The 15,887-nt window shown below is 45.0% G+C and overlaps 2 protein-coding genes across 2 annotated transcripts in view; one reads left to right on the forward strand and one right to left on the reverse strand.

Annotated features, from left to right (window-relative positions):
- The window catches only part of CHRNA2 (cholinergic receptor nicotinic alpha 2 subunit), an 18,482-nt gene extending 17,362 nt beyond the window's left edge, over positions 1-1,120 (forward strand). The window contains exon 6 of the mRNA XM_007938734.2: positions 995-1,120. Within this exon, the coding sequence (XP_007936925.1) occupies positions 995-1,120 (126 nt within the window). The remainder of the gene's footprint in view (positions 1-994) is intronic.
- A 2,966-nt stretch (positions 1,121-4,086) lies between these two features.
- Positions 4,087-15,887, reverse strand: part of PTK2B (protein tyrosine kinase 2 beta) — a 117,547-nt gene continuing 105,746 nt past the window's right edge. The window contains exons 24-30 of the mRNA XM_007938735.2: positions 13,375-13,521; positions 12,719-12,754; positions 12,313-12,337; positions 10,839-10,885; positions 7,094-7,231; positions 6,760-6,840; positions 4,087-4,302 (exon numbers count right to left, since the gene is read on the reverse strand). Of these exons, the coding sequence (XP_007936926.1) occupies positions 4,087-4,302; positions 6,760-6,840; positions 7,094-7,231; positions 10,839-10,885; positions 12,313-12,337; positions 12,719-12,754; positions 13,375-13,521 (690 nt within the window). The remainder of the gene's footprint in view (positions 4,303-6,759; positions 6,841-7,093; positions 7,232-10,838; positions 10,886-12,312; positions 12,338-12,718; positions 12,755-13,374; positions 13,522-15,887) is intronic.

A 15,887-nucleotide genomic window follows, 5' to 3' on the forward strand; every position in this document is an offset into this window, starting at 1 on the left:
TTTGATTTTTAGTCTATTTTTGTCTTTATCTCTCAGGTGTGTCTCTTGTAGGCAGCATATTGATGGGTTTTGTTTTCTTATCCAATCTGCAATTCTCCATCTCTTGAGTGGTGCATTTAATCCATTAACTTTCAGGGTAATTATTGATAAGTTTGAATTTGTTGCTGTCATTTTGTGACGTGTTTTTTTCATGGTGTCCCTTGTTTCTTTGGGCTCTGGGAATTTTGTGAACTTCAGTATTCACCCAAACCCTGATGAATCTTGGCTGTATAAGATGGACTCCCAGCCCCACCCCCACCATGTCCCACATGGAGAGCAGTGTACTGCCTAGGATCACAGAATTTTTCTTATCAGCGTATCAACTGATTAACTTAGGGAAGCATGAAAGACCAGAAGGTTAGTTCTGGGTGGCCTTGTTTAGTCAATAAGAAAAATTAATTATTATCTAATCTGGGAATGGCTAGGAAACCAGACCTCCTTGCCTAGGCCATGAACCATAAAAACCTTCTAAATCTTCCCTGGGTTGCACCTACTTTTTTCTCCCTCTCTCAATTTCCTGCAGGTAGGTTGTTGAGTGCATGGGGAGACAACATGGGACAGAAAAGTCTTCATCATTCTATAAAACTGCTGGTCATTGCATTTAAATCACTGATGGCCTGTTTGGGAGGGTTCATGCCTCTAAGTGGCTCTCCAACCTTTACCTAGATACCTAGCCATCCTTAACCTGGAACCTGAGGAGCCTATGAAAAGGTTCTGGACCTTGTGGTGAGTGGGATATGTCAGAAGTCATTAGGAGAAGATTGTTTGAGTCTTGAGACAACTGTATTTCTACTCCCCACCCACCCCTTTCCCTGAGCTGGTTTTTAGCTTCCCAATGTCTTGGTGAGGCAGTTGTCCCCCAGTGGTGATCCTCACAAGAGGTGTGCATGGACAGGACACATCCCCTTTCTCCAAGGCCTGGGCTCTGTCACTGTGCACCCATTTCTGCCTCCAGGTAAAGGAAGACTGGAAGTATGTTGCCATGGTAATCGATAGGATATTCCTTTGGTTGTTTATCATCGTTTGCGTCCTGGGAACCATCGGACTCTTTCTTCCTCCATTCTTGGCTGGAATGATCTGATTCCACATCCCTTGCATTGCCTCAAATGGGAGCACGACTGATCATCTTGAACTGCTTCTGCCTCCAGAGTAAGCCTTTGGGGTTAGCACCATCTGACTGCAGGTGCCTCTCCCTGAAGTCTCTGGACTGGCCCAATCATTGAAGACTTACAACAATTGATCTTGACATTATTGGAGTCAAAGCTAAGACTCCACTGAGAACCCTTTGTTTTGAATGCAGACTAGCTAGAAAAGGTGATAGTACTTGCTCTCCAGAAGCTTAGAAAATGGTGGTGAAGATGTGAGGCATTATAAGACACTAAGTAATGGGAGAGCCAAGCAGGGAGAAGCAGGCGAGGGGGAATGGGAGTAGGGGAAGAGAAGAAGAATGTGAACCATATTGGGAAGAGGGGAAGGTGTCTGGGGGTTGGGATGGAACTACTATGAACAAAGTGTTAGACTGAGGCATCAGGCTGAAGTGGGACTCTAGTGTGGGAAGCAGTGGGAGGGAAGGTTAGAGAGGCTGGTCAGAGTGGCTGTAAACCAGGCTGAGAAAGAAGTTGAGTTAATCCCATGTCTGGTGGGTTTAGAGCTGTGTAGTATAACAGTAGAGTGATAAGGGTTCTTCAGGAATGGGAAGGTGGTGAGGCAGGGCACTCGTGGGAGGTGGAGGTAGGTATGTGGACTGGAGGTGCAGAGCAGATCCTCCTGGACCTAGCAATGGATAGTTGGATGCAGGTAGCTGGACCATTCCATTCACCCTGGAATCAGCCCCCAGGCTTCTCCTCCCTCTACCCTCCCTTTCTCTGCTGCAACGTTGGCTGCCATTCAAGACTCAACTCAAATTCAGTACTTGTTAGCTCCTCCCTCCACAGGGCCCTAAGCCCTGTGGTTGTGTACTCCTTGAGGTCAGGGGCTATGCCACCCCCCCCATTTTGGGGCATCCTCAGTAGCAGCTAGCCAGCCCCCTGGGTGAGTGGTAGCTGGCACTCAGGACATTTATTCTGAGGGGCATGAGCTAGATTGCTTTTAGACACTGAGATGGCTGCGTGAACATAAAAACTGCAGGGCTGTTTGCCTTCTCAGCCTGCCTTCCTTCTCCTTCTTAAAGCCACCCACCCCCCCATCCTCGTTCTGACCCACTCAAAACTTCTCTGTGGAACTTGGTCTCCATTTTGTAATGGAACAATCAAGGCCTTTGGCTGAGTGTGGCTGCCAGGACAGAGCTGAGCAGCCGACTGATGCCAAGTTCTTCAGAAGGCATCTGGCCCCAGGGTAATGCCCTGAAGACAGTTTGGAGAACTCAGCAGGAAACCAGAGCCCATTTCCATATCCTCTAGTCTTTGGGATCCCCTCCTTCCAAATCCCCATGCACCTCTCCTTGGAAGGTACCTGTCAGTACCAGCGGAGACCAGCCTGACCCTGACACCCCAGCCCAAGACCCACCTCTCACCCCCTTCCCCACTCCCCTACCCTAGACTTCAGTGGCCCATTTTGGTTCCTCCCTCCTCCCTACTCATGTGAATGCAGCCTTTCAGCTTCTCCCTTCTCACTTACAGAGATCACTGGGCTCTCTGGTCCAGTCTTACCCTTCATCTCCTGGTGTGGTGGTGTTCACTAATGTTATTCATGTTCCCCATCCCTCTTGCATGTAAATAAAAAGATTAAATTAAATTAAATTAATCTCATTTAACTGTGTTCCTCTTCTCCAGCCATGCCCTCAGCACCATGAGCCCCTCTCAAGTACCTCCAAAATCTGATCACTTTGGTATCCACTGGGAGTGCCATTGGCATCCCTCATGTGGCTGTGGTGGGAACTGTCATGGATCCCCCTGGAAAGTGGCCCTTTGGTTAAGCGCCCCCGCTCCTCACCATCATGCAGAGGAAAAGGGCTCAAGCAAACTGGCCCTGACTCCACTACCCCAGCATCACCATATTCCACTGTCTGCCTACTTGGATGAGGCCCAACATCCACCCTTGACATGTACCCAACATGGGGCACAATTGATTTATGCAAGGTCATGGTTCAAGGTCAACATTCTTCTCCAAAGCGTGGCTCCAACAAACAACAAAAATCAATCAAACCACAAAGCAAATTGTACAATTTTAATTCAACCACAAGTCAAATAGAAAGGAGGTAAAAGAGTGTTCTACATAAACACGAGAGAAAGGAAGAGAATGGGTGAGAAAAGTGGAGAAAAAAGGAAAACGAGTAAGAAAAGAGGGAAGAAGAAGGGAGAGGAGGTGGAGAAAGTAAAGGAAGAAAGAGAAAAGAGGGAGAGAGGAAGAGAGGCAGATCATGGCCCAAAGTTCTGTTTTGGTGTCTGTCTCTTCCTAGTCTTCCCAAAACTTGGTTTGTTGACATAACACAGCATCCTGTGCCCAGCTCCCAAATAGCTTGTTCTTGGACCATCTCCCAGGTCCCCCCTCAGGAGGACACACAGCTGTCAGTCCAGACCAGACTCACATTAAATAAATTCCAATGTACACTGTACACAAAGGCCAGGTCCATCCCTTGCCTCACCAGCCACTGCCTCCTAAAAAAGCCCCTCCACAGCCCCCCTGAGCAGCAAGGGACCTCTGAAGGCCAAAGAGGAAGGAGAAAGAATAGCTTGATTCTCAAATCTGCCTGCCATGTCCATGCATAAAGCCACTGCAGCTGCTCCTGGCTCCACGATGACATTTGATGAGGTGCTCACACTCCAGGCCAGGCAGGTGTGAGGAAGGAGAGGCTGGGCAGCCACAGCTCTTCCTCTGAACCCTCTGCCATCCCCTGGCATCCACAGCCCAGGGTCCCCTGTGTCCAGCTGCAGCCCGAGTGGGGGAAAGGGTGGGGAGTGGGGGTCGTGCAAAGTGGCAAGGGAAGGACTCCCCTAGGCCTTCCCCCTGAGGAGACCCACATGACCAAAAGCAAGGCAAAGGCCAGGGGGATGGGGGGGTACACGACACCAGGAGGGGCAGATGACACAGGCAAGGTGACGTCCTCCATCACTCCACAGGTGGGCGGGCCAGGTTGGCCAGAACCTTGGCTTGGTCCACAGCATCGAGCAGGTTCTTGGCATCCACAGCCAAGGTGTGGGAAGCTGTGAGCATCTGCCTCTTGCACTCCTCACTCAGGGAGGTCACAGCATTCTGCTGGGCCAGCCGCATCTTGTTGATGAGCTCTGCCAGGTCCTTGTTCAGCAGTTTCTGGGTCCCCTCAATCTGTAAGGAGAGCAGGTGGGGGTGGCTAGGAACTAAGAAGGCTGCAAAGCCTAGTGTCCAGAAGAGGGTAACAACATGTGTCACTCTCAGCCAGTCTCAGGCTTTTTCCAAGGTGGTCAGAAGTTCCCTGTGCTGGAATTCAGGCCTCATGCAGGCTGGAACCCAGGACAGCAAGGACTGACAACAAAGCCTGGCCTGGACCCCACCTTGCTACCACCCCAGCCTGATCCAGCTGGACCAGCCCTCCTTTCACTGAAATCTCCCCACTTGCTGGCCCAACATTTGAGTGCATGGGCAAGGGTCAAGTATATGTATGCATGTGTTTAGCTGTCTACTGTCAACTCCAAGCGTGTCTGTTTTGTTTACTGCCCTATCCCCAGAATCTAACACACTATTGAGCACCTAGCAGGGGGTATTTATCAAATTAAATGAATGAATCACTCATTCATGAATGAATGGATGATCATTTCAAGGGTAACAAGCTCTCACAACAGACAGGGCTCCTCTGTGGGCCGCTGCTGCCACCATGAGGGAGGCCGGGAAATGGGCCCAAATCCTTCTCATTCAGTCTCTAGCAGCCACAGACAGTAGGGGTGTGGCTGGGGGTGGTGGATGCCTGTGCTCCATCACTGACTGCTGGTGAGTGGGTGGATGAAAGTGCAGCCAGGTGGGGTGTGAAAGGGCTTTCTTGGGAGACTATTCCTGGTTTTCAGGCACTTCAACATTAAAACACAGACAACCAATGAATCGACAGTGGCACCCTGTCAGTTTCCTGTGGTTGCTGTAACACATTACCATAGAATTAGTGGCTTAAACTAACCAAGATTTATTAACTTATAGTTCTGGAGGTCAGTAGTAGGAAATAAGTCTCATTAGGCTCAAGTCAGCTCTGCAGCTCTGGTGTTTAAGGTATTTGGCTGCTATCCAGAAGGTCAGTGGTTTGAACCCACTCGCTGCTCCACAGAAACTGAGGCAGTCTGCTTCCATAAAGATTTACAGCCTTGCAAACCCAGAGGGTGTTTCTCTGAGTTGGAATTGACTCAATGGCAGTGAGTGAGTAAGGCTAAAGTCGAGGCTATGTTCCTTCTGGAGGCTCTAGGAGAGAGTCTGTTCCTTGCCTTGTCCAGTGTCTAGAGGCCACCTGCATTCCTTAGCTCATGGCTCCCTTTCAGCAATGGCATCACTTGGACCTCTGCTCTGTCTTTACATGACCTTCTCTGACTCTGACCCTTCTGACTGCCCCTAACAAGGATTGTTCTGATGACACTGGGCCCACCCAGATAGTCCAGGATAACCTCTCATCTCAAGGTCCTTAACTTAATCACATCTGCAAAGTCCCTTCTGCCATGTAAGGTAACATATGCACAGATTCTGGGGATTAGAAGATGGATATCTTTGGGGGCCATTATTCTGCCCAGCAAGGCACAATCTCCATATTGAGCACTAACTTATTAGGGATGTTTCCCATTTTGGTTTTGGGTGACAGTGTGTTTGTTTCTCATTTCAGTAAGGAAAATTGGATTAAATGATCAATATAGAAACTGGAAGGTCTATTTCAATTACATAGTCACTTTAACCTCTAGTACAGAAGGTGACTATGTAAAAGATAAAAAGGGAGAATAAGAGGAAGGTGTGTCCTCCTCGCCATATCCTCACTCAATACAAACTCATTGTAATGGACCATGGCCCCATCTATCCAGAAAGCAGAACTAGATGGGGTACAGTTACCACTACTGACTGTTCTGACCAGGGACACAATAGATGGTCCCAGATAGAAAGGGAGAAAATTGTAGAACAAAACTCTTAATTCTTCTTATTCTTCTTCTTTTTTAAAAGGCCAGACTTACTGTACTTGTACTGGCTAGAGGTTCCCCTGAGACTTTAGCCCTGACATCCCTTTAGACTTTGAACTGAAACTACTCCTGAGGTCACCTTTCAGCTAAATAACAGATTGACTCAAAAAATTAACAATATCACACACGAGTACTGTGTTCCTTATTAAAAAAACAAAAACAAAAACAAAAAAACCTCTATGAGATCAAATGGTCAACATTTACCCTAAAGCACACATGAGAAGGGCAGAGGGGGCAGGGAAGCTGGATTCATGGATGCAGAACCAGAATGGAAATATGGAGAAGACTGGCACAATGTGGAAAATGTAACCAATGTCATTGTATAGAAGTTGTTAAATAGGAACACAAAATATTAAAAACAAAACAAAACTCAGTGCAGTTGTCTTGACACCTGAACAGGAAATTCACCCAGGAAACTACCCAGGCCTTTAGCTGCCCTCTCAGCTCTCTGGTGGTCACTGATCAAACATGTGCAGAGCTGCCTGAGGGGGCTCAGCAGGCAGAAATGAGGCTGCCCAGAATGGCCCTGTGAGCCAGGGACAGGTGCAGGTGAGGGGAGAAATGGAGGCTTATTTAAGACACCATCTGGGACAAGGACACTTACCTCCGTTCGTGAAGATGAAGGCAAGGAAGGCAGGAGATCATCCACACTCCCAATGAGCTTCCGCAGTGTGAGCCCCACATTCTGGGGAGACAGAAGGAGCAGGGAGACTGTCACCTGTGTTTTGATAAAACTATGTTTCCCTTGGAATGGTCCCTGTCTTCAGAGGCTACCTGGAACTAAATTCCCTTTGACCACCTTGCTCTAATGAGGATCTTCCTGGGAAAGGCACCTGCTGGGGTTGCAGACAAGGAAGCTCAGCCCTCACCCCTCCTTCTAGGGTTAGGAAGGGCAGCCTCCACCTCCCCTGTCCCCACTTCAGGCCTCCAGCTCTTGCCTTCACCACAACCACATAGCCCTCAGGAGGCAGCTGACAGAGCTCATTCTTAAGGTTCAGCACAGCCCGCACCAGCTCCATGACATTGAAGTACACCAGGTCATCAGTCCTGTCCAGGTTAGCTGTGGGCTGGATAGACTGAGGGGAAAGAAGCAGATGGCAGAGGGATGAGTCAGGAGATGCTATGATTCTTCCCTGGGCAGGCACTATAAGTGCCCGCTCAGCCACCAACCCAATTTCAAAAGCCTCTTGTCTGGAATAATAGTGCCCTGTCCTGGGGATGCATGCCTCCTCCCTCCTTTCTGTTTCCAGGGTAGTGGTCTCAGCCCTGATTTCTGAGGCTGGGAGCTTCAAAACACTTCACAACAGACCAACTGAGTCATTTCCTAGGCATGGGGCCCAGGTAGTTTTCAGAGCTTCTCAAATGATTCTAACAGGCAGCCAAGGTTGAGAATCACTGTTTGAAAGAGAAAAAAACTGGCACCCCAGGCTACTATAAGGACTATGGGGAGCTGAAAGCCAACAGGGAAGGCTCTAAGAGAGAAAAGAGGCCTATATTTTGGGTCCATAGGGCTTGACCAATGAGTTTTCCTTTAGGTTTGTGAGGAGGCATGGTTCTTCTCTCTTTTTCTTGAATTTGCTATATGGCCTTGTTGTTGTTGTTGTTGTTAGGTGCCATTGAGTCATCTCTGACTCATAGAAACCCTATGCACAGCAGAATGAAACACTGCCCAGTCCCGTGCCAGCCTCATGATCCTTGCTATATCTGAGCCCATTGTTGCAGCCACTGTGTCAATCCATCTTGCTGAGGGCCTTCCCCTTTTTCATTGACCCTCCACTTTACCAAGCATAATATCCTTCTCCAAGGAATGGTCCATTATGACAACATGACCAAAGTAGGTGAGACGAAGTCTGGCCATTCTCGCTTCCAAGGAGCATTCTGCTGCACTTCTTCCAGGACAGATCTGTTAGTCCTTTTAGCAGTCCATGGTAGTCTTAGCATTCTTCTCCAGCACCACAACTCAAAAGCATCAACTCTTCTTCCATCTTCCTTAGTCATTGTCCAGCTCTCACACGCATAAGAGGCGATTGAAAATACCATGGCTTGAGTTAGGTGCATCTTAGTCTTCAAGGAGACATCTTTGCTCTTCATCACTTGAAAGAAGTCTTTTGCAGCAGATTTGTCCAATGCAATACATCATCTGATGCCTTGACTACTTCTTCCATCAGTGCTGATTGTAGATCCAAGTAATACGAAGTCCTTGACAACTTCAATCTTTTCTCCATCCATCGTGAAGTTGTTTATCAGTCCAGTTGTGAGGATTTTTGTTTTCTTTATATTTACATGTAATTGATACTGCAGACTGTAGTCTTCAATCTTCATCAGTAAGTGTTTCAAGTCATCCTTATTTTCAGCAAGCAAAGTTGTGTCATCTGCATATCACAGGTTGTTAATGAGTCTTTCTCCAATCCTGATGTCACATTGTTCTTTATATAATCCAGGTCCTTGGATTATTTGCTCAGCATACAAGTTGAGTAATTATGGTGAAAGGATACAACCCTGGAACACTCCCTTCTTGATTTTAAACCACACCGTATCACCTTGTTCTGTTTGAGCGACAGCCTCCTGATCTATGTACACATTCCTCATGAGTACAATCAAGTGTTCTGGAATTCCCATTCTTCTCAATGTTATCCATAATTTATTATGATCTACACAATTGAATGCTTTTGCATAGTCAATAAAATATAAGTAAATATCTTTCTGGCATCCCTGGCTTCCAGCTAAGATCCATCTGACATCAATCAGATGTTCCACGTCCTCTTCTGAATCCAGCTTGCATTTCTGGAAGCTCTCTGTCAATATACTGCTGCAACCATTTTTGAATTATCTTCAGTAAGATCTTACTTGCATGTGATATTAATGATATTGTTTGATAATTTCCACATTCTGTGGCTGTTTTGGTTACCTAGTGCCACTCTGACAAGAATATACAACAAATGGGATGGCTTTCACAAACAGGAGTTTATTCTCTTACAGTTTGGGAGGCTAGAAGTCCAAGTTCAAAGTACCTGGCTCTAGGGGCTGTGTATAAGCCCTTCAAACTTGGACTTCAACTCAGCCTCTTGCTTCCAGCTTACTGAAGCTAGAGGCATCTCTTCACTCAGGAGCTGCTGGCTGCTGAGGCTAACAAGCCCAAGGTCAACAAGTAAAATGGCACAGTCCTGATTTTACCACATGGCAGGCCATTAATTCAAGTCCACTGAAAGTCCCAAGGTCGGCAGAGCATGGCAGGCTGCTGAACAACAACAGCACCACACACAGGGTTCAAGAGTGCCATAAGCTAGAGACCATTCCCAAAGCTGTTTCTTCTATATGGAAAGCAGACCATATACCCAAAGCAGCTACAACTGCTCCAATAGATTCCACCATGGAGTTAATTACTAATCTCACCATGAGGAATAACTATGTTCAGCTGCCCAGCCACTCAACCAGGCTCAGCCAAGTTGACACACAAATATAACCACCACAGTGGCATCACCTTTCTTTGGAATGGGTGCAAATAAGGATCTCTTCCAATCAGTTGGCCAGGTAGCTGTCTTCCAAATCACTTGGCATAGCTGAGTAAGGTCTCCAGTGCGGCATCTGTTTGTTGAAACATCTCAGTGGGTATTCCATCAATTATTGGAGCCTTGTTCTTCACCAATTCCTTCAGTGCACCTTCAACTTCTTCCTGAAATTGAAATACTATTGGTTCTTGTTCATATGCCACCATCTGAAATGGATGAACATCGACCAATTCTCTTTGGTACAGTGACTCTGTGTATTCCTTCATCTTCCTTTGATGTTTCCTGCATCATTTTATATTTTGCCATAGAATATTTCAGTATTGCAAGTAAAGGCTTACATTTTTTCTTCAGTTCTTTCAGCTTGAGAAATGCCAAGCATGTTCTTCTCCTTTAGTTTTCTAACTCCACGTCTTTGCACATTTCATTATAGTAATTGACTTTGTCTTCTCAAGCTGCTCTTTGAAATCTTTTGTTCAGCTCTTTTATCTTGTCATTTCTTCCATTTGCTTTAGCTACTTTCTGCTCAAGGGCAAGTTTCAGAGTTTCTTTTGACATCCATTTTGGTCTTTTATTCCTTTCTTGTCTTTTTAACGACCTCTTGCTTTCTTCATGGATGATGTTCTTGATGTCATCCTACAATTCCTCTGGTTTTTGATCACTGGTGTTCAATACATCAAATCTATTGTTTAGATGGTTTCTAAATCCAGGAGTGATATCTCCTATTTTGGCTCTTATGGATTTAATTGTCTTCAACTTCAACTTGAACGTGCATATGAGGAGTTGATGGTCTGTTTCACAATCAGCTCCTGGCTTTGTTTTGGCTAAAGATATTGAACTTCTCCATTGCCTCTTGCCACAGATGCAGTCAATCTGATTCCTGTGTATCCCATCTGGTGAAGTCCATGTGTATAGCCATCGTTTATGTTGTTGAAAAAAGGTGTTTGCAATGAATAAGTCATTGGTCTTCCAAGATTCTATCATGAGATCTCCAGTGTTATTTCTATCACCAAAGCTTTAGGCAAGGCATTTCCCTTCTTTGAGCCTCATCTGTAGAATGCAAACAGTGGACTAGATTATATATGAGGTCCTTTTAAGTTTGAGCAGCTCATGGCCTCTAGGCTGGTGGAGCCCTGACTCAGAGTAGTTACCAGCTTCTGCAAAGCCCTTCACGTACCTGTGCGCCCAGCCGTGGTGGCTTCTGTGGAGGCCCTGTGAACTCCGCTGCAACAAGGAAGGAAAGTGAATAGGCTAGCTCTCATCACCCAGGCCCTTCCTTTCTTATGTTCTGATCACCAAGGGAAACTTCTCTCTATGACCAGGAGGCTCCTGGGAAATGAAACTTGAATTCCAGGAAGACAGCAGGAAAATAAACCTGTAGTCAAATTAAAGTACCAGCAAGACATCCTTTGGTCTCTCTGGTTCTTCTACAGGCAGAGATAACACTACCGTCCATTTAATGGAATGAGAAAACCAGAGCCATGGTAGGGACCCTGGAGGCCATATGCCTGGGCTCAAATCTGAGCTCTGCTAATAACTAGATATGTGACATTGGGCAAGTTATTTAACTTCCTTGTGCCTCAGTTTAGTCCTTTGTAAAATGGGGATAATAATAAACTGTACCTATCTCATAGAATTGCTGTCAGGATTAAATTAGTTAATATTTGTAAATCACTTAGGCTTGTACTACTGGCTTGTGTTAAGTTCTCTATGCCTAGTATTGTCATCATTGTCATCATCAGACAACAACTAGGTCTTTCTAGCCCTAGCCCTGCGCCCCGCCCCCCAGCCCCAGGATCTTATCATCAGCAGAGGCTTCTGGAGAGACCCCTGTGGGCTCAGCTGTCCCCTCCTTTCTCTCTTCCATCCCTCAGGCCTAAAGAAGGTGAGTAGGAACTGGGAGAGGCAGGATGTTGTTGTTAGTTGCCATGGAGTCAATTCCGACTCCTGATTCCCTGCGACCCCATCCAAAACCACCAGCAACTCCTGGGAAGGAAGATTGGCAATGCTGCCTCAGAAACCCAAGGAGGGGTCACTGTGAGTCAAATCCAACTCCACAGCAGTGAGTTTGGGTTTTTTTTTTTTTTTTTTTTTGGCAATCCCATATGTGCAGATTTGAACTGCTCCATAGGATTTCAAGTCTGTGACCTATCAGAAGCATATCCCCAGGCCTGTCTTATGATTTGCCTCTGGGTGGGTTTGAACTTCCAACCTTTTGGCTAGTAGTTGAGGGTTGTTTTCACCACTGAGAGGCATGGTAGGGCTACTTTATTATCCATTAAATGCTTTGTGCAAAAAGAGCCTCCAATAGACTGAGTGGGAAACAGGAAGGAAGAAAGAATCACCAATTCCTCAAAATATATACAAGTAAGAGATAAACTAGGAAGAGGACTGAGAACTCAGGCAACAGAAAGAGATGAGGAAAGCTGCTAGGCAGGAAGAGAACAGTGCAAACAGATGGAGCAGAGGGGTGGATAACAACTCAACAATGGGCCCTCATCACATGCTGAATTAAAATAAGCCAGACGTTTCTTAAAATTACAAACACACTTTGCTACTTTCTGCAACAGACAATGAACAAGGAGAGTGAGTGGCTCAACACAAGATGCTAAGTGGAAACTCCTATCAAAAGGAAGGGCGTGAACACTTACTGTAGCCAGCCTCCTTCTCTGGGGTCTGAAAGGAAGGAAAGAAATAACATGTTGTTAATGCTGCTCTGAGGACACATGACTTCCCCTCTTTAATTACCCCTGCCCTCTCAATTGTGTATTTAGACATCACAGCCTCAGAGGGGAGCTCTGGGAAGCTCCTGACCAAAAGTGACCTAGGAGAGTGATTCTGAGAGGCTGAAGGGCCCTCGGCACAGCATAGCAGCACTAAGGGTATAGACCACATGAGACTCAGGAAACAAGCCACTTGGAGATCAGAGTAAAGGGAAAAGACATGCTTGCATTATAAAATTTGAAAAGATAATAAAGGAGCTAGAGCTGGGGAGTTCCATCATTTAAACAAACTGAAGCCTGACCTCCAAGGAAGAGACCTCTCCTGGTGACTTACCAATGGGGACTTGTCATTCATGTAAACCATGGGGTCCTGCAAAAGAGAAGCAAAAGCAAAGGACTTAGAACTCTAGAGCTAAAAAAGCTAAGAATGCAGAGAGAATTTTATGCAGCTATAAAGAAAAAAGGAGTCTTGATGTGTGCCACAACATGGATGAACACTGAAAAAATTATATTGAGTGAAATAAGTCAGTCAACAAAAAGACAAATACCTTATGATCTCAGTAATATAAAATAAATAAGCAAATATATAGAAGCCAAAGATTATTAATGGTTACTGAGGGATTGAAGAGTGGCAAGGGGAGTTTTTGTTTGCGGGGCATTGAGTTTATGTTAATGGTAGTGGAATATTTTGGAAAAGGATAGGGAGAATGGTGGCACAACAAGAAAAATGGAATCAATGCCACTAAATTGTAAGTGTGGGAGCTGTTGTATTGGCAAAAGTGTTGGTTTGCATATTTTTACCACAATAGAGTGAAAAACAAAAGAACGCACTGAGTACATTCACTCTAGTCAGTTTGGAAGGTGAAAGAAAACACAAATTGACATGAAAACATGGAAATCCCTTCCAAGCAAACATTTTTTTTATCAAAATAGGTTCACCACAGCTGCAGAGAGGGGTCCATCCCCACCTACAGGTCAGCAGCTGCTCACCAAGGATTTCTCCTCCTGCCTCAGCCACTGGTAATCTTCCACCATCTGCTTCTGCTGCTTTTCCATCATCTGACGCATCTTGACCCTCTCAGCCTCCCATAGCTGCTGGGCCTCTTCTCGGCTGCTGGGTCTGATGAAGTCTTCCTCCTGCGAGGGCAGCAGAAAGAAAGGAGAGGACACAATGAGAGCAGTCCTCAGACTCAGAGAAGGGACAGTCCTCTGAAGAGCCTTGCTGGAGCCACAGCCTTGGTGTTGCAAACTGCATTTTTCTTGTCAGGTTGCTGTCAAATTCATAGCCGTGCATGGAAAGACGCAGCCTCAAGCATGTACCTATGGTGCAATCTGATGCCAAGCTTAAGGATACATTACTTAACATGCACTGCATTCAAACTGTTCACATGACCCATTAATGAAATCTTATTTTTAAATTATTTTCTTAATATCATTTTCTCAGTTGGCATTTGTGATGCTTACTATCACTCAATAACGTTAGGAATGCAAAGCCAGCCCTTTGGAAACCCTCTGGCACTCATTTCCACCTAAGCACCATGGTGGCAATTCTAGAAGTGGTACAGTCTCTAGCCCTACAGTATGCAGACCAGCCCCACATAACTGTCCATGGCTGAGCAGAAACTAATAGAAGGAGCAACAGCATGCACCCATCTAATCATGCTTTTATTATTATTATTATTATCAAATGTACTCTTATTAAGATAATAATAAAAATAATTGCCATCAAGTGGATTCTGACTTATGGCAACCCCACATGGGTCAAAGTAAAATTGTGCTCCATAGAGTTTTCAATGGCTAATTTTTCAGAAGTAGACTGCCAGGCCTTTCTTCTGAGGTGTCTGTGGGTAGTGTCAAACTACTATCTTTTTGGTTAGCATCCAAGCACATTGACCATTTAAACCACCCAAGAACTATTAAGATAATAACATAGGTTATCCCAAAGGGCAAAATAAATGCATAAGCTAAGAAATAAAATGAAGAAAAAAAATTAAGAAATACACATCTATAGATTGGTGATCTATGCTTCTTCTCACTAGCTTTATTAATCTAACCCTTGTTTTAACTCATCTACGTGGCACTTCAGACTTATTCATAGTTTTACCTGCTATTTCTTAAACAGAAGGCATTGTCTATGTTCTTATTCTTTCTTATCCCTCAGTGTTCCCCAGGATTAACTTGCATATCATCTGCTCAAGTCCCTCTAAACTGTTTTGCTTTTTCTGCTGCACATGATCACCTTGGCTTCCTGAACTCATGGTGGAAGAGTGTTACTGGCATCACCCTAATTTCATAAAATCCCAAGGTTGCCTTTTTGGGGGCAGAACTCTTATGTGATATGTAGGCCTGTGGGTCCCTCAGTTCCCTTCCTGTGAAGCACCAAGTTTACATACAAGTCATTTCCAAAAAATGTTAAAAACAACAAAAATGATTCTCTATCTACTTTAGTAAGCCATAATCTCTGCCTAGCCTCTTAAAAGATTTTCCCTCCTAAACCCTCAAAAACACACTTGAAGGTAACAACACAGTTTAAGAATAGTCACATAGAGATTTCTCCTAGTGCTTATTTAGCTTAAATCACTACTAATCTCAGGTTCGAAGAATACTTTTCCCCACAAATTTGATTTCTTGCTGAAATGTTCTTTGTTCATTAATTTATTCAACAGCCATTTATTAAGCAACCACTATGTGGCAGGCACAGGACTAGCTGTTGAGAGGATGGAATGCTAATATATGTGTCTCTGTTCTTATGGAGCTAAGTAAACATTATCTAGGACCAGGGATTCTCAATCTCAATGCTATTGACATATTAGGCCAAATAAGTCTTTATTGTGTGTGGGGGGGCTGTCCTGTACATTGCAGGATGCTTAGCAGCAACCCTGTCACATCTTCCCCCACATATGTGTAACAAAAATGCCTTCAGATATTGCCAGTTGTCCCCTGGTGGCAAAAATTTATTTCACAAAGGCTGATGCTTCAAAATGAAGGAATTTGAAGGCTATACATTTCATCAGCTAAATGTCAATACAATGATATGGCTTCCCCAGGCTATTAGGACCTAAGTTTCAGAAGTTCTGAGTATGAAGTTAGAAAAATCCAGGTGTAAGAAAAATGTATGGACTGAGGAAGATGAGGGTAAACACTGGCAAGATGAGTTACTAGAGTTAAGAAAACACTATGTAGTTTTGTAAGTACTAAAAGAAGATTCTCACTACTAAAATGAATACTATGCCTGCTGGGTACACAAGGTGTGCTTTACCTTCCTCAGTATCTCTCTAGCTGCTAGTGGACTTGATAGCTGTCTGCTAATGGATATACAGTAAAGTATGTGCCTTAGGGAGAGATGACTTCCTTCTGAAGAAACCTAGAACTCTGTTAAGCTATCTTAGTGTAAAAGAGGAAGGGCTGTTCTTGGTGACAGTCTCTAGCCTGCTCTGAACAGGGGCAATAAATGATCTCTTCTGCCCTCAGAGGGCCCTCTACTTTTTCTTTTTTTTTTTTTT

Source organism: Orycteropus afer, unplaced genomic scaffold, assembly GCF_000298275.1.
Source record: "Orycteropus afer afer isolate SDZICR_OR568_19922 unplaced genomic scaffold, OryAfe1.0 scaffold00053, whole genome shotgun sequence".
Taxonomy (NCBI): Eukaryota; Metazoa; Chordata; class Mammalia; order Tubulidentata; family Orycteropodidae; genus Orycteropus; species Orycteropus afer.